At 40.8% G+C, this 19156-nt stretch overlaps 1 protein-coding gene across 1 annotated transcript in view; it reads right to left on the minus strand.

The window, feature by feature from the left end:
* The window catches only part of LOC103517347, a 52103-nt gene that overhangs the window by 15964 nt on the left and 16983 nt on the right, over nt 1-19156 (minus strand). Inside the window, 12 exon segments of the mRNA XM_026829472.1 lie at nt 590-722; nt 1655-1890; nt 2095-2301; nt 3934-4011; nt 4043-6405; nt 8329-8436; nt 8439-9161; nt 10431-11821; nt 11923-12811; nt 13784-14581; nt 14632-15596; nt 16221-16470. Of these exon segments, the coding sequence (XP_026685273.1) occupies nt 590-722; nt 1655-1890; nt 2095-2301; nt 3934-4011; nt 4043-6405; nt 8329-8436; nt 8439-9161; nt 10431-11821; nt 11923-12811; nt 13784-14581; nt 14632-15534 (7829 nt within the window). The 5' untranslated portion in view covers nt 15535-15596; nt 16221-16470.

Raw genomic sequence — 19156 nt, forward strand, 5'->3', positions numbered from 1 at the left:
GGGGTGGAAATACTTAAAAAATAGTAAGATTAACCCCTAATTTAAATGAAATATGCAATATGCAGAACGTCAAGAAATATGAGGTTGAAATGCGCCGCAGGCCGCTTTTCGGAAATATTTGGTATTTAATTTGAATATTTTTAATTTTTGCCCGGGTACAACAAATTCCATGACTTTTGCAAGTTTTCTAATTTTTACGATTTTCCATGACTTTTTGGCCGATTTTCAGATTCCTAGACTTTTCCACGTTTTTCAGGTCGCGTATAAACCCTGTAAGTAATTCCAGGTCGCGTATTAACCCTGTAAGTAATTCCAGGTCGCGTATAAACCCTGTAAATAATTCCAGGTCGCGTATAAACCCTGTAAATAATTCCAGGTCGCGTATAAACGCTGTAAGTAATTCCAGGTCGCGTATTAACCCTGTAAGTAATTCCAGGTCGCGTATAAACCCTGTAAGTAATTCCAGGTCGCGTATAAACGCTGTAAGTAATTCCAGGTCGCGTATTAACCCTGTAAGTAATTCCAGGTCGCGTATAAACCCTGTAAGTAATTCCAGGTCGCGTATAAACCCTGTATGTGAAAAGATTACCTGGACTCGGCTGAATTGAGAGTACCGAAACTGGTACTTGCAGTATGAGTGTCTGGAGATAGGGGAGGAGCACTAGGTCCTGCTATATCACATACAGGACTAGTTGTACTGGCACTAGACGCTTGGGACGCTTCTGAAAAACCACAGAACAAAGACCAATATGTTGGTGGTTTTGGACGTCACCGAGTTCTCTCCCGACCCAATTTTTGTTCAGGTAGAGTACAACGAGTTCTCTCCAAATCTGTGTTTTGTAAACTACGTATTCTCTCCCAAGCATGACATAGCTACCTGAGCCCAATTAGTGAGTTCTAGTGTTTCAATATTTTCAAGCTCATTGATATATTGCTCGGATTTCAAGCTGAGACCAGAGCAAAAATGAACCAGAAACATGATTTAAAGCGGAGAAAGGTCTTTTTGGCTTTTACAGACTTTTTTTTTTTAGTTAGAATTTAGGCTTTCGGTCCTAATGCCCTCCGGGGGTGAAAATGGACGTTTCGAAATTTCATTTTTAGGTCCAAATTTTAACAGGAACCATTATTGGGACTTATTTGAAGCACAAATCACCAATCGATATGAACTTTCCCATTTTTGGTGCTTCCCCTATTGGCGGGAGAACATGGAAAAATGAAAAATTAAATAGGCCATAACTTCGGCCCTGATTGTCGGATCAAGTTCAAACTTTTTTTTTTTTTTTTTCAAACAATACTTTCCATTTATTTATACAATAATAATTCAATAACATGGTGGTTTTACAGACTTTTGAATTAGAATTTAGACTTTCGGTCCTAATTATTGGCCTCCGGGGGGTGAAAATGGACGTTTCGAAATTTCATTTTTAGGTCCAAATTTTAACAGGAACCATTATTGGGACTTATTTGAAGCACAAATCACCAATCGATATGAATTTCCCATTTTTGGTGCTTCCCCTATTGGCGGGAAAATGAAAAATTGAATAGGCCATAACTTCGGCCCTGATTGTCGGATCAAGTTCAAACTTGTACCGAAGTACTACGTTTATTAAGGCCTTTGATGCTGGCCAAGACTTTAGTATTTAAACTGACTCACCAGGTGCAACCAAATACAGGAACACCGGGGTCCCGTTCTCACTAACTCCCATCTGTTCGAGCGTAGCATTCTCGTTCGTACCCAAACTCTTGCCCAGAATCCAGCGCTGTACTCGGCACGGGATTTCGTACTCAATTTCTAGCTTACGTTTCAGCTGACCGACAGTCATTGTCGATAGGACGGACAGGGGGATAGGGCCCTGGTGGGACACCTTGTCCTCTACGTACATGTTCACTCTGGAAGTAATTGGAAATAACTTGTGAACTGCTTGATTGAAAACTAGTTAACTTTGTGTCATTTTAATTTTCGGTTTGTATGAAAAACAATTTTCAATACAAAAAGTATTGGGAAAAAAAAAAAAAAAATATTGAGGACAAAATTCCATACCTCGGCTGGGATTGACCCCACGCCCTCCTGTTTACCAGGCGAGAGATACTCACAAGATATGTTTCGAGTTGAGCTCAGGGCCGCTGTCCTCAGTCGGTTGGCGGGTTACCGAGCATGCTATCTTGAGTCGGGCCAGATCCTTCGCCAGACTGGCGGCCTTGTGATGTTCCCCATTAGCGATTGCCGCCTCTAGACGCTTCAGAAGGCGGTTGACCGCCACCGTATTCACACATTGGTTTGTTGGAGGGAGACGAATCTTGCTGTAAAAATTGGAGGCCGATTGTGAAGAGTTAGAATAGAATAGAATAATACCTTGTTTATCCTGCTGGGATAGGAAGTGAAAAAGTCCCTTTACCCCCTCAGTCTAACCAAGGGTCTTATATATTTTGACATTATAGGGAACATATTACAACAACAAATAAACAACAACAACACAAGGTGAGTGAAAATTACCCTTGTTCCTTACAGAATATTGCTGTAAAAATAGCCCTGATTATGAAAGGTTTTCATCTGTAATACGTCATGCGAAGTGCGAAATTCACTTCGCCCTTCAAAAATAATTTTGCAGATCTACTTTCTTTCACACATTTCATTTAGCACTATTCACAGGGTTCATGTTCATGGAAAATCCCATGACATTCACACATGAAAGAAGATTAAGCAATTAGACAACCATGACGAATAATATGGAGTAGTAAGCAATTAGATAAAAAACAACAAATAAAATAGAAAAGTAATTAGATAGAAATACGATCAAGAGGTGTGAGGGAGGGTTAGGAGTTTATTCACTATTCAACTCCCATGCCAAAAACAACACACATGTTAAGAAAATACATTAGGAAGAGATATGTGTGGCTTAGTATTTGTGAAAATACAAGGATAATACCCACAATACTGAGAGATACACAAAGATAAAACAATATTATGCATTTTTAATATGGAAATATAGGTACTTTATTTTGTATTTATGCTATCCCAATGTTGCATTTCTTTGGTCATGAGCTAGAAAAATCTTGCGAAACAATGGATTTGTAGGAGATAAGATGAAAAGTGAGATACAAGTAAGATGTGTTGAACTTGTAACAATTTATGTAATACCCGATGGATATACAAAATTCTTAATACAAGTAGAAGTGAAGATGTAAAGATAAGATAATGAGGTTGTATTTTGGGAGCGGTGATTAAATTTGTACTTAACGTACTTAAATGGGATTTAAACGTTAGCGCGATCACACAAAGAAAACAAACACATGATTGATCTAAAATTTTCACAAAGAGCATTATAGGTACCTACATAGGTACATAAAAAAAGCTGATATGGAGTAGGTTCTGGTTAGTGTCCAAACTCATTATAAAAGCAAATAAACGAGTCCTGCCTAGTTCTTTAAAATCCGCAAAACACAGAAAAGGCAGGAAACGTATTGAAATCAGAGGCTTCTCTTATATCTCGGGTAAAACAAAGTCTAGGTTATGATTAGTGTCAAAACTCATCAGAAGTATACAAAATTCGTAATACAAGTAGAAGTGAAGATGTAAAGATAATTAGGTTGCAATGCGGTGATTAAATTTGTACAAACGTACTTAAATGGGATTTAAACGTTAGCGAGATCACACAAAGAAAACAAACACATGATTGACCTAAAATTTTGACAAAGTGCATATTAGGTACCTAGGTACATAAAAAAAGAAAGAAAAGCCGATATGGAGTAGGTTCTGGTTAGTGTCCAAACTCATTATAAAAGCAAATAAACGAGTCCTGCCTAGTTCTTTGAAATCCGCAAAACACAGGGCAGGAAACGTATTGAAATCAGAGGCTTCTCTTATATCTCGGGTAAAACAAAGTCTAGGTTATGATTAGTGTCAAAACTCATCAGAAAACGCGTCACTCTAACCTTTGAAATCCGCAAAACATTTGGATCGGATCAGATTGGAGGTTCTCTCTTCCAGTACATTGGCGGCATGAGGCGACGACACACGTCACCCGGAAGCGTCTAACCTTTGAAATCCGCAAAACATTTGGATCGGATCAGATTGGAGGTTCTCTCTTCCAGTACATTGGCGGCATGAGGCGACGACACCTGTGAAGTACAATTCGTTGATGAAGTACAAGTCGACGTGGAAAGCGACTCGTCCTCCACATTGGCATAGGTTGGGGCTCCATCAGTCGCGCGTCCGGTTTTCATCGCTTCAATGCCGACGAAATCGCGAGACCGAATCAGTTGAAACGTGCCGGTGCCTATCATCTTGTTCCGCTTGCTAAGCGATGTCACCAGGGTTCCGTCAGGATGTATCTTGTAATGTTCATGTACTACAGGTACAGATACATTATACGCATCCCGGTATGGGTTACTCGATGTGATCTCCGATTTCCTTACGACGGAAGAGTTGGTTTGCACCGAGATGGATACTTTACTTGTTGGTTTCTTCACGAGTATATCTTCCAGAATGGTTTTGCTTTTCATGAGGTAGATTTCGGCTTTCTTGTCGGCCTCGAATTTCATCCGGTCCAAACTATTGTCATCAAACTCTACGTCATCAACACTTTGGACATTGTTTGTTTTCTTGATTGCACCCGCGAGTTCTAGGCCGTTGGTTTCATTTAGTTTCGTTTCGATTACTTTAGTTTCCGTTGTGTTAGTACCGTTTACTTTGGTTCTGTTGACCAGAAGTTTGTTTTGTTGAATCTGTTCAGTTGTATTGTTATTGATCACAGTTGTGCTTTGTTGACTGCTGCTTTGAACATTTGTCGCTTTGGAACAATGTCTCGTTTCTTCACTGCTTTCCATATGTGCAGCAACATTCTTTTCACTATCTTTAGATTGAGAAATACTCGAGCTTGTGCTCGTAGTTGTACTTGAAGCCTTCACTTTCTGAATGGCTTTACTATTCTCAAACTTGACAAATGGTTTGATTTCATGATCATTGCTCTCTGAGACAGCATAGTCGTTGATCAGATGATTTGAGCTCTGAGGCATCGAATGTTTTATTTCGCGCAGAAGTTCTTTGATTTTCTTGAGATCAGCTTTATCACATACTTTGGTGTCGCCGTTGATAGGCCCATCAGGCTGTGCACTATGACTAGGTTGTGGTTCAGGCTTAGTGTTTATTTCTCGATTCGTTTTGTCAAAGAACGCCAATCTGGCTTTCCTCAATTCTTCCATTTCTTTAGTATTCTGTTCCTTCATTTCAATTCTTTCATTCTCTTTCGAAGCTTCCTTGATTTTCTTGTCCACTTGGTTTGATCGCGATTCAGGATCTAAAATACTCGTGGCAGGTAGTGCTTTTAACTTATCACTGATTGACACTTGTTTGTCGGGGGATTTCAACACATCTGACATGTAGTAAGGGGCTTTACGGTTGGGTTCTTTACTGGCAGCATTGGTAGTTGATGGGCGAGAGCAAAATCCTGGACCGGCACTGAAAGCATTGGATTCTTCATTGGTATTTGAAGACTCGGTTCCAAAGATGTTGCTGTCATTGACATGACTATCATTTGTGGAATCTGCAGTCATCGTACCTAAAGGTTCAGGCTCTCCTAGGGTCGTTTTCGGTCGCATTTCAATCGAAAAAGGTCGGAAAAAGTTGCACGCATCACAAACAAACTTCCATTTCAAATTCTCCAGAGTACATTGAGGACAGGACCACACGAGCTGAGCTATGTGAGGTGCCTGGCGAGGGTTAGATAGGGTGGGAGCTGACGGTACTTGAGGTGACAGAGGGGTAGAGGCAAGGGAGGAGAATTCCGATGCAGGGTTCATGGTAGATGCTGGTGTTGTAGCAGAACTATGTTCACTCAGTTCCAGTATAGTCGGTATGCTCGGACTAGGAGACCTATGGTACTTGTATGGTACTCTACTGGACTCTGGTTTGGAAGCACTGGGTATCTCAACTCTCTCATCTTCCAACTCCTCAATAGTGACACCTTCCTCTTCACTATCACTGTCACCTCCCAGTCTATCACTCTTCCCAGCTGGTCTGTACGGCTCTCCAAACCCAAGCCTCAGTTTACTTCTCTGTTCTGCTTGATTGACTCGTCTGGCACGAGGGGACTCTGTCCAATGTTCAAGTTCATCAAAGTTCTCAATCTTAGTGAACACTTCCCGTCGCTTGTTATTCGGAGATGGCTTGCAATTCACGTTGAACTTCTTGTCACTACGGGAGAACAGGTTAGAGGCAGTGTCTCGACTGAAGAATGTCGTGTTGACTGTTACCCGCGTTACATTTCCTATCGCGTTGAACAGAGAGATGAGCTCACGTGTCGTCGCGCGTTTAGGTTCGGGCACTTGGTTTTCCTCAACAATCTCTGAATACTCATGATCCACCGGGACCTCTATGTCCGAATAGTACTTGGCGTTCTCCAGCTCCTGCAAATATTTTTGACTTTTGCAAGTTTTCTAATTTTTACGATTTTCCATGATTTTTTGGCCGATTTTCAGATTCCCAGACTTTTCCATGTTTTCCAGTGCCCTAAATCACCAAAGTATGGAAAAGTATTTAAATTCCATATTTCGATATGATTCGTCCAAATTCAAAATTCTGCTTTTCCATTGGCTATTACACTTGTAAGATACTTTTCCATACTTTGGTGATTTAGGGCACAGGTCGCGTATTAACCCTGTAAGTGAATAGATTACCTGGACTCGGCTGAATTGAGAGTACCGAAACTGGTACTTGCTGTATGAGTGTCTGGAGATAGGGGGGGAGCACTAGGTCCTGCTATATCACATACAGGACTAGTTGTACTGGCACTAGACGCTTGGGACGCTTCTGAAAAACCACAGAACAAAGACCAATATGTTGGTGGTTTTACAGACTTTTGAATTAGAATTTAGGCTTTCGGTCCTAATGCCCTCCGGGCTCCGGGGGGTGAAAATGGACGTTTCGAAATTTCATTTTTAGGTCCAAATTTTAACAGGAACCATTATTGGGACCTATTTGAAGCACAAATCACCAATCGATATGAAATTTCCCATTTTTGGTGCTTCCCCTATTGGCGGGAGAACATGGAAAAATGAAAAATTGAATAGGCCATAACCTCGGCCCTGGTTGTCGGATCAAGTTCAAACTTGTACCGAAGTACTACGTTTATTAAGGCCTTTGATGCTGGCCAAGACTTCAGTATTTTTTTTTTTTTAAGAGGTTTGACAAAGGGAACTGTAACTGCTATGGTCTTATCGTCCCGAAATCGAAGAGAGAAGGAAGACAGGAAATAATAATAATATACATTGAAAAAAGATTTAAGAAGAAAAGTTTTCGCAACCCATTCAGCATATTGCTGGTGTCGGGTTGTAATTGTTCTAGCTCTCCGAAACAACTTCTTCTAACTCCGGCCCTGCTATTGGTCTACCCACAACAACTTTTTACCTTTTTTATTTCTTTTCCAAAGTTTTTCGCCAAAGTTTAACGTGCTTTACGTGTGACTTCTAATAAAATTCTTTTCCAAAGTTTTTCGCCAAAGTTGAACGTGCTTTACGTGTGACTTCTAATAAAATTACCTACTTTATCGTTCGAGTTGCAATATTTACAAGGTGAAACTTCGTTTAGCGTTTTTTTTTTTATATAGATAGTTGATTTCCATCGGATTATTGATGGTTAGTGCTGGGTATCATGGGACCTGATCAACTTTAAGGAGAAAGGGGTTTTATACCGAAGTACTACGTTTATTAAGGCCTTTGATGCTGGCCAAGACTTCGGTATTTAATCTGACTCACCAGGTGCAACCAAATACAGGAACACCGGGGTCCCGTTCTCACTAACTCCCATCTGTTCGAGCGTGGCATTCTCGTTCGTGCCCAAACTCTTGCCCAGAATCCAGCGCTGTACTCGGCACGGGATTTCGTACTCAATTTCCAGCTTGCGTTTCAGCTGACCGACAGTCATTGTCGATAGGACGGACAGGGGAATAGGGCCCTGGTGGGACACCTTGTCCTCTACGTACATGTTCACTCTGGAAGTAATTGGAAATAACTTATCAATTGCTTGATTGAAAACTCGTTAACTTTGTGTCATTTTAATTTCGGTTTGTATGAAAAACAATTTTCAATACAAAAAGTATTGAAAAAATAAAAAAAAATATTGAGGACAAAATTCCATACTTCGGCTGGGATTGACCCCACACCCTCCTGTTTACCAGGCGAGAGATACTCACAAGATATGTTTCGAGTTGAGCTCCGGGCCGCTGTCCTCAGTCGGTTGGCGGGTTACCGAGCATGCTATCTTGAGTCGGGCCAGCTCCTTCGCCAGACTGGCGGCCTTGTGATCGAATAGTACTTGGCGTTCTCCAGCTCCTGCAAGGCTTTCTGCCTTTGATGCTCGCGTTCGATAATTTCCGCCGCTTCCCGATCTAGAGCGCTAATATTAGCGAGCATGGAAACTTGGGAGCGGCGCTTGCTATCATTGAATAGTACTTGGCGTTCTCTAACTCCTGCAAGGCTTTCTGCCTTTGGTGCTCGCGTTCGATAATTTCCGCCGCTTCCCGATCTAGAGCGCTAATATTAGCGAGCATGGAAACTTGGGAGCGGCGCTTGCTATCATCTGAGGATTTGGAGAAGAAACTAAACCGACTTGGAGACGGGTTACTAGCGTTGCTGTTACAACTTGAACTCGAGAGAGAATGCTTGAGCCCGTCCGTGAAGAAGCTATGAGATCGCTTGTGATTATCACTAGAATTGGATTTAGTATCACTTGTGCTAGGCTTGGTATCACTTGCACTTGGCTTCGTATCATTTGACTTTATACTATGACTCAAGCCAGACTTGATTTCACTCGTACCATTGACCACTTGCGACTGAGTGATCATCGTAATGATCCGATCACCCTCAGACACAGAATTCTTCCTAGGCTGTACATTGCCCTCACTCAACCAATCATCTCCTTTGTCTTTCACCTTGGACTTTTCACTATAGCTGGGTTGTCTATTTCTTTTATACCAGGGTCGTGGTGACACAGGACTACTAGGTGTGACTGATCTGTCTTTAACACTCGAGGATGAAGGACCCGGGGTTTCCTCTTTGGCCTTTAGCACGCCGCTTTCTAATTTGAGGAAGTCATTACATACAGAGTTCCTACCTCCTAGCAAGGGAGAGTTGGAGAGGCTTGACTGTTTTTTCAAGGCCGAGTCCTGGAATTAAATCGAAAAATCAAATCGTGAATCTTTGTGGTAAAGCAGAGAGCTTTTTCATAATTTTTGTGGATGTCACAGCATTACTAACAGCCTCCTTGACTATTTCTGACATATCTATAATTTTTCTTTTCACTCAGGTAATGCCGCCCACTGGTCGCTACTCGATTAAAGTAGCTACTCAATGGTCCTCACGAGGCTGAGTGCACCCCGAACTCTACGCACAGAGCTGAAAAACCTCTGTGGCCGAATGGTCAAGAGCACTGACTCTCAACCTGGAGGTGCTGGGTTCGAATCCCGACCAGAGCGGAAGTTTTCTAACCAGACTTTTCCGTTCTTGGATAGGCATGGATGTAAAAGAATGTGCCTTGAAGTAATGCGAAAGCGGTACCGGGGTACAATATTTTTTAAAAATTAAAAAAAAGAGCCGAAAAAACTTCGGCCCCGCCGGAAATCGAACCCGGGACCACCGGAGTGCAAGCGTAGTGTGATACCCACTCGGCCACGGACTCTTCAATACTTACAAAAGCAAGTCCCAAGGTGATCTCCTCACGGCTGATCTCAGGCAATATCAACAAATAAAATAGAAAAGTAATTAGATAGAAATACGATCAAGAGGTGTGAGGGTTAGGAGTTTATTCACTATTCAACTCCCATGCCAAAAACAACACACATGTTAAGAAAATACATTAGGAAGAGATATGTGTGGCTTAGTACCTATTTGTGAAAATACAAGGATAATACCCACAATACTGAGAGATACACAAAGATAAAACAATATTATGCATTTTTAATATGGAAATATAGGTACTTTATTTTGTATTTATGCTATCCCAATGTTGCATTTCTTTGGTCATGAGCTAGAAAAATCTTGCGAAACAATGGATTTGTAGGAGATAAGATGAAAAGTGAGATACAAGTAAGATGTGTTGAACTTGTAACAGGAGTTTATTCACTATTCAACTCCCATGCCAAAAACAACACACATGTTAAGAAAATACATTAGGAAGAGATATGTGTGGCTTAGTACCTATTTGTGAAAATACAAGGATAATACCCACAATACTGAGAGATACACAAAGATAAAACAATATTATGCATTTTTAATATGGAAATATAGGTACTTTATTTTGTATTTATGCTATCCCAATGTTGCATTTCTTTGGTCATGAGCTAGAAAAATCTTGCGAAACAATGGATTTGTAGGAGATAAGATGAAAAGTGAGATACAAGTAAGATGTGTTGAACTTGTAACAATTTATGTAATACCCGATGGATATACAAAATTCTTAATACAAGTAGAAGTGAAGATGTAAAGATAATTTCGGCTTTCTTGTCGGCCTCGAATTTCATCCGGTCCAAACTATTGTCATCAAACTCTACGTCATCAACACTTTGGACATTGTTTGTTTTCTTGATTGCACCCGCGAGTTCTAGGCCGTTGGTTTCATTTAGTTTCGTTTCGATTACTTTAGTTTCCGTTGTGTTAGTACCGTTTACTTTGGTTCTGTTGACCAGAAGTTTGTTTTGTTGAATCTGTTCAGTTGTATTGTTATTGATCACAGTTGTGCTTTGTTGACTGCTGCTTTGAACATTTGTCGCTTTGGAACAATGTCTCGTTTCTTCACTGCTTTCCATATGTGCAGCAACATTCTTTTCACTATCTTTAGATTGAGAAATACTCGAGCTTGTGCTCGTAGTTGTACTTGAAGCCTTCACTTTCTGAATGGCTTTACTATTCTCAAACTTGACAAATGGTTTGATTTCATGATCATTGCTCTCTGAGACAGCATAGTCGTTGATCAGATGATTTGAGCTCTGAGGCATCGAATGTTTTATTTCGCGCAGAAGTTCTTTGATTTTCTTGAGATCAGCTTTATCACATACTTTGGTGTCGCCGTTGATAGGCCCATCAGGCTGTGCACTATGACTAGGTTGTGGTTCAGGCTTAGTGTTTATTTCTCGATTCGTTTTGTCAAAGAACGCCAATCTGGCTTTCCTCAATTCTTCCATTTCTATAGTGTTCTGTTCCTTCATTTCAATTCTTTCATTCTCTTTCGAAGCTTCCTTGATTTTCTTGTCCACTTGGTTTGATCGCGGTTCAGGATCTAAAATACTCGTGGCAGGTAGTGCTTTTAACTTATCACTGATTGACACTTGTTTGTCGGGGGATTTGTTCTGTTCCTTCATTTCAATTCTTTTATTCTCTTTCGAAGCTTCCTTGGTTTTCTTGTCCACTGGGTTTGATCGCGGTTCAGGATCTAAAATACTCGTGGCAGGTAGTGCTTTTAACTTATCACTGATTGACACTTGTTTGTCGGGGGATTTATTCTGTTCCTTCATTTCAATTCTTTCATTCTCTTTCGAAGCTTCCTTGATTTTCTTGTCCACTTGGTTTGATCGCGATTCAGGATCTAAAATACTCGTGGCAGGTAGTGCTTTTAACTTATCACTGATTGACACTTGTTTGTCGGGGGATTTCAACACATCTGACATGTAGTAAGGGGCTTTACGGTTGGGTTCTTTACTGGCAGCATTGGTAGTTGAAGGGCGAGAGCAGAATCCTGGACCTGCACTGACAGCATTGGATTCTTCATTGGTATTTGAAGACTCGGTTCCAAGGATGTTGCTGTCATTGACTTGACTATCATTTGTAGAATCTGCAGTCATCGTACCTAAAGGTTCAGGCTCTCCTAGGGTCGTTTTCGGTCGCATTTCAATCGAAAAAGAGTAGTTGTGGGGCGAGAGCAGAATCCTGGACCTGCACTGACAGCATTGGATTCTTCATTGGTATTTGAAGACTCGGTTCCAAAGATGTTGCTGTCATTGACATGACTATCATTTGTAGAATCTGCAGTCATCGTACCTAAAGGTTCAGGCTCTCCTAGGGTCGTTTTCGGTCGCATTTCAATCGAAAAAGGTCGGAAAAAGTTGCACGCATCACAAACAAACTTCCATTTCAAATTCTCCAGAGTACATTGAGGACAGGACCACACGAGCTGAGCTATGTGAGGTGCCTGGCGAGGGTTAGATAGGGTGGGAGCTGACGGTACTTGAGGTGACAGAGGGGTAGAGGCAAGGGAGGAGAATTCCGATGCAGGGTTCATGGTAGATGCTGGTGTTGTAGCAGAACTATGTTCACTCAGTTCCAGTATAGTCGGTATGCTCGGGCTAGGAGACCTATGGTACTTGTATGGTACTCTACTGGACTCTGGTTTGGAAGCACTGGGTATCTCAACTCTCTCATCTTCCAACTCCTCAATAGTGACACCTTCCTCTTCACTATCACTGTCACCTCCCAGTCTATCACTCTTCCCAGCTGGTCTGTACGGCTCTCCAAACCCAAGCCTCAGTTTACTTCTCTGTTCTGCTTGATTGACTCGTCTGGCACGAGGGGACTCTGTCCAATGTTCAAGTTCATCAAAGTTCTCAATCTTAGTGAACACTTCCCGTCGCTTGTTATTCGGAGATGGCTTGCAATTCACGTTGAACTTCTTGTCACTACGGGAGAACAGGTTAGAGGCAGTGTCTCGACTGAAGAATGTCGTGTTGACTGTTACCCGCGTTACATTTCCTATCGCGTTGAACAGAGAGATGAGCTCACGTGTCGTCGCGCGTTTAGGTTCGGGCACTTGGTTTTCCTCAACAATCTCTGAATACTCATGATCCACCGGGACCTCTATGTCCGAATAGTACTACTTTCCTTATCCTATAGGAAGGAAAGTAATGTAATCGGGTCAAATTTTCGATGGTCAGTTTTTAGTCGTAATATTGGCCATCCCCTAATGACCCTGTCCCTCATTAGAAAACTTGAAAAGGAATAATTTCCCATTTAGGAGCTGGTTTAACACGAGAACAACAGAAAGTAAGTTTTATCGCTATGGAAATAAAAGCGAGTCAAACACCATTGTTTATTACTTTTTTACTTTCCTTATCCCATAGGAAGGAAAGTAATGTAATCGGGTCAAATTTTCGATGTTCAGTTTTTAGTGCCAAAACACGTTTTGAGGTCCCTAGAGCCTAAATCCAAAGTTTCAGCCATTGGTCCGTGTGTGTGTCTGTCTGTCTGTAAACAAAATATCTCGAGAACGGTAAGAGCTAGAGAGTAGAAATTCGGTATGTAGCTGTCAAATGTGACAAGGATGCGACATGGAACTTTTGGTTAAGACCGGTGCAACGGTTGGCGGCATTTTACCGCTTTTTGGCGGTTTTCGGTGTAATTCAATAATATCTCGGGAACGGTATAAGGTAGAGACTTGAAATTTGGATCCACTCTTAAAATTTGTAACCAAAACCAGATGTCAGCCCAAAGCAATCACCCTAGTTAGGGCTGATTGAGAGGCTGACGAAAAACGTCGACCCCGTCTGTACACGGGAAAAGGCGAAGAAAAAGAAGAAGATATTTGCAATCTATTCTGTAAGAATTAACATTCGCACTCTATTTCGTAATCATGGCGTGCGTCATTTACACCGATTCATTCTGTTACCGGTAAACAAATGAAATGTCAACGCTTTCACAATCTTGTGCAAAACTCATTGAGTATTCCAATAGCCAATACAAAGTTTCTGATTCGCCAGCCTAGAGAGAAGAAACTAAACCGACTTGGAGACGGGTTACTAGCGTTGCTGTTACAACTGGAACTCGAGAGAGAATGCTTGAGCCCGTCCGTGAAGAAGCTATGAGATCGCTTGTGATTATCACTAGAATTGGATTTAGTATCACTTGTGCTAGGCTTGGTATCACTTGCACTTGGCTTCGTATCACTTGACTTTATACTATGACTCAAGCCAGACTTGATATCACTCGTACCATTGACCACTTGCGACTGAGTGATCATCGTAATGATCCGACCACCCTCAGACACAGAATTCTTCCTAGGCTGTACATTGCCCTCACTCAACCAGTCATCTCCTTTGTCTTTCACCTTGGACTTTTCACTATAGCTTGGTTGTCTATTTCTTTTATACCAGGGTCGTGGTGACACAGGACTACTAGGCGTGACAGATCTATCTTTAACACTTGAGGATGAAGGACCCGGGGTTTCCTCTTTGGCCTTGAGCACGCCGCTTTCTAATTTGAGGAAGTCATTACATACAGAGTTCCTACCTCCTAGCAAGGGAGAGTTGGAGAGGCTTGACTGTTTTTCAGCATGCGCTTTCAGCTTTTCCAAACTGTGAAGGAGTCGGGACTTCTCCTCCATGTTGAAGGGTAAGCTCGGGGCAGGTCGCTTCTTCCGCCAGCTCCTGCTAAGCGTGTTGTTTATGCTAGAGGTCGGTGTAGGTGGAGGAGGAGCTTTCCTCTTCCCCTTGACATGCACTCGTCTCCCATCCGAGTCGCTACAAGTCCTGCGATGTCCATACAGATCTCGCTGTGTCTTCACATCAAGCAACATCTCCTCGCTCAGGGAAGCTTTTCCAAACTGTGAAGGAGTCGGGACTTCTCCTCCATGTTGAAGGGTAAGCTAGGAGCAGGTCGCTTCTTCCGCCAGCTCCTGCTAAGCGTGTTGTTCATGCTAGAGGTCGGTGTAGGTGGAGGAGGAGCTTTCCTCTTCCCCTTGACATGCACCCGTCTCCCATCCGAGTCGCTACAAGTCCTGCGATGTCCATACAGATCTCGCTGTGTCTTCACATCAAGCAACATCTCCTCGCTCAGGGGAGGTTGGGGCGCTTTTCGTTTCTTCCTCCCTAGTGAGGCACTTCTCATGACTGCCACGGGACGCGTGCATGTCGCTAGATTCTCCACGCTATGATAGATACTGGTTGTGCTCGCACCAAGGAGTTTGTACTTCTTCTTCAACGTCAGATCTTTGTCCAGTTCTCGTAGTTGATCTCTCTGCCTGATTCGATTCCTATAGGTATCAGTGTCGGGGCCTGGGTGTATCTGACGGAGGGACACATGAGGTCTGTACTTGCCCGGGTTCACAAACGTTGTGCTCGCACCAAAGAGTTTGTACTTCTTCTTCAACGTCAGATCTTTGTCCAGTTCTCGTAGTTGATCTCTCTGCTTGATTCGATTCCTATAGGTATCAGTGTCGGGGCCTGGGTGTATCTGACGGAGGGACACATGAGGTCTGTACTTGCCCGGGTTCACAAATGAGAAACTAGACACAGTGGCGGTGCTCAGCAAACTGCCACAGCTCAGACTTTGGTTCCGCTTCAAGGTAGGCGATGCTGGGAGAGAGGAATTCTTTCCTTCAGCCCCGGCACTGATTTGTTCGTCGGATTTCTTGAACCATTTGAAGAAAGAGAAGACGCCACTGGAGCGTTTCTCTGACGTCACAGACACGTGACTCGATCCACTGTTGTCACGTTCGTGTTTCACAAACAGACGACGTCTGACAACGTTGACTTTTCTATCTCCCTCGTTCTCCATACTCTTATATCCGAGTGCAAGGAGGAAAATCGTAATTGAGTTGGAGTTTTGTTCGCCGAGATTTTATGTAATACCCGATGGGTATACAAAATTCGTAATACAAGTAGAAGTGAAGATGTAAAGATAATTAGGTTGCATTTTGGGAGCGGTGATTAAATTTGAACAAACGTACTTAAATGGGATTTAAACGTTAGCGAGATCACACAAAGAAAAAACATATTATTAATCTAAAATTTTCACAAAGTGCATATTAGATACATAGATAAAAAAAAATCTCTGATGTGGAATAGGTTCATAGTTAGAGGCAAAACTCATTATTGGAGGCAAAACTCATGATTATTTATAACGAGTCCTGCTTAGATCTTTAAAATCCGCAAAACACAGAAAAGGCAGGCAACGTATTGAAATCAGAGGCTTCTCTTATATCTCGGTTAAAACAAAGTCTAGGTTATGATTAGTGTCAAAACTCATCAGAAAATACGTCACCCGGAAGCGTCTAACCTTTGAAATCCGCAAAACATTTGGATCGGATCAGATTGGAGGTTCTCTCTTCCAGTACATTGGCGGTCGAGATTTTCCGTACACTATTTTAGAACGATTGTTCTTTGGAACCAACTATTTAAACCGTTGCAAAGCGTTGAATATCTTATCAACGATTCAACGACCGAAGACAAAGATCCCGAGATTTTCCGTACACTATTTCAGAACGATTGTTCTTTGGAACCAACTATTTAAACCGTTGCAAAGCGTTGAATATCTTATCAACGATTCAACGACCGAAGACAAAGATCGTTTCGCGTTTAATTAAATAGAAAAAGTTCCGATTCTTTCGTTTACTGAAACCGATCTTTCGTTTTGCTTTCTATTTGTTTATTAAACGAAACCCGACGCTAAAGTTTTAACAAAGAACGATAGCAACTCGAAGAACGTTTTTGGCTGCAATCAAAAAAACAAAGACAATCCAAGCTAGTGACCAGGTAGAGAAAAATGACAACATATGTAAAGTCGATAAAACATAATGATGTGCAAATGACAAAGACAATCCAAGCTAGTGACCAGGTAGAGAAAAATGACAACATATGTAAAGTCGATAAAACATAATGATGTGCAAATGGGCCCAAAAACGCATCAGCTATGGAGCTCTCATTATAAAGGGCTTATAATGAACATAAGTAATAATAATAGATCAATCAATAATAATAATAGTCCGTAAACAACGGATCAATCCTCATTCATCATAAAAGAAAACGTTAACGAATTTGGATTGGAAAATTGGATGACCAGCTATGGAGCTCTCATTATAAAGGGCTTATAATGAACATAATTAATAATAATAGATCAATCAATAATAATAATAGTCCGTAAACAATGGATCAATCCTCATTTATCATAAAAGAAAACGTTAACGAATTTGGATTGGAAAATTGGATGAAGAAATATGAAAGCGTACACTTAAGTGAAAGAAGAGGTTTGAAATGTGTACTTCAGCACTTGACTAAATAAAGTGAGTGCATGAGAAATTGATTGACATCAAGGAGAAATATCAAAGCCAAGATTGAACTGTTTATTTCGTGTTTAACTATTAAAGAATTTGAGCTATAAAGGACGTCTATAGAACAGTCGACTGAATTCTACTTTAACTTTGAAGTCCACCAATTAGATTTAAGTTTAAAATCAACGACCGAAGTCGATTTATGTTCAAATGAATCACAAACCAAATGGGTTTAAATTTGATCTAAATTTAATTCAAAGTATGACCCCCTGTAAGATTATAATTTTTTAAGTACAGTAATGACCAATGCCACAATTTGAGTATTTTTTTTTTTTTTCAAGAGGTTTGACAGAGGGAACTGTAACTGCTAGGGTCTTATCGTCCCGAAATCGAAGAGAGAAAGACCATAGTTCCCTCTGTCAAACCTTTTAAAAAAAAAAGTTTTTGATTCATGCTAGATTACGAGGCTATATGATATCGAAGGTGTCCGAATTTGTCACGGAAAATTGCGATTGGTTGGTTGTTTGTTTGGATGCAAACTCAAAACGAGATTTTTTTTTTCAGAGGTTTCATAGAGGGAACTGAAACTGCTCGGACCTTATAGTTCCAAGAACGAACTTTATCTGTTAGGGATGAAACCCGCCCCGGGCGGGATGCTAGATTACGAGGCTATATGAATATGATATTGCGATTGGTTGGTTGTTTGTTTGGATGCAAACTCAAAACGAGATTTTTTTCAGAGGTTTCATAGAGGGAACTGGAACTGCTCGGATCTTATAGTTCCAAGAACGAACTTTATCTGTTAGGGATGAAACCCGCAACCTAGCGCTTACAAGGCGCTACCCTGCAAGCTAACTAGGCCCCGGGCGGGAATCGAACCCGCAACCTAGCGCTTACAAGGCGCTACCCTGCAAGCTAACTAGGCTGGCTCAAAACAAGGAGAGTCAAGTTGAATAAAACCAAGAAGGTGAGTAAAGAATGTAGAAAACATCTCCAAGATTAAAATCAAACTTTTTCCACCTCTCCTAATGCTAAGAAACAGAAAAGAAAAAAGGCTAAAAGAAACGCGATGATTCCAACTTTAACCCGAAAGGGAAATGAACATTTAGGCGTAAGAAAAACACAGAAGCCTTAGCAACATCATAAAATGTATAAATAATGCAAGAAAACTACTCACGTATTTCGAAATGGAAAGAGCTTTGTACACCACAATCTCCAAGATCAAAATCAAACTTCTTCCACCTCTCCTAATGCTAAGAAACAGAAAAGAAAAAAGGCTAAAAGAAACGCGATGATTCCAACTTGAACCCGAAAGGGAAATGAACATTTAGGCGTAAGAAAAACACAGCAGAAGCCTTAGCAACATCATAAAATTTATATAATAATGGATGAAAACTACTCACGTATTTCGAAATGGAAAGAGCTTTGTACACCACAAAAAGAGAAACTGTTCACAATGAAAATTGAAACAGAAATTCGTATAAATAATGCAAGAAAACTACTCACGTATTTCGAAATGGAAAGAGCTTTGTACACCACAAAAAGAGAAACTGTTCACAATGAAAATTGAAACAGAAATTCTTCCAAAGCCCAGACGACAGCGCTACAGGAAACACTAAATCAAATGAAGAGTGATATCAAAATAATACTGACACTTGAAATTCTACACATAATATCTACACATTTACTTATTCACTACAAAAATCTACTCATACACTTCAAAAATCTACACATAATAAGCCAATGCCTGTATGACAAAGCGTGAAGAAATTTGTAGGTACACATTTACCTACTTATTCACTACAAAAATCTACTCATACACTTCAAAAATCTACACATAATAAGCCAATGCCTGTATGACAAAGCGTGAAGAAATTTGAACCGGGAATCATCAACAGAAAGAAGAAGAGAGAGAAAAAAAAATACTTAAGTAGTTACTTCTTAAGTAATTATTTTATGTACTTAATAAAGAGAAAAAAAAACTGTAAAAGGTAAATTAAATAAACCAAATTAATAAGAAAGTAATAATAAATGAATTTGGTAAAAAGAAAAAATAATAAATACCTACTTACAAGAGATTAAAAAAGAACTTAAAAAAGGAAAAAAAATAATAAATGAAGGAAGCAAATT

The sequence above is a fragment of the Diaphorina citri genome, unplaced genomic scaffold, assembly GCF_000475195.1.
Source record: "Diaphorina citri unplaced genomic scaffold, Diaci psyllid genome assembly version 1.1 scaffold1818, whole genome shotgun sequence".
Taxonomy (NCBI): domain Eukaryota; kingdom Metazoa; phylum Arthropoda; class Insecta; order Hemiptera; family Psyllidae; genus Diaphorina; species Diaphorina citri.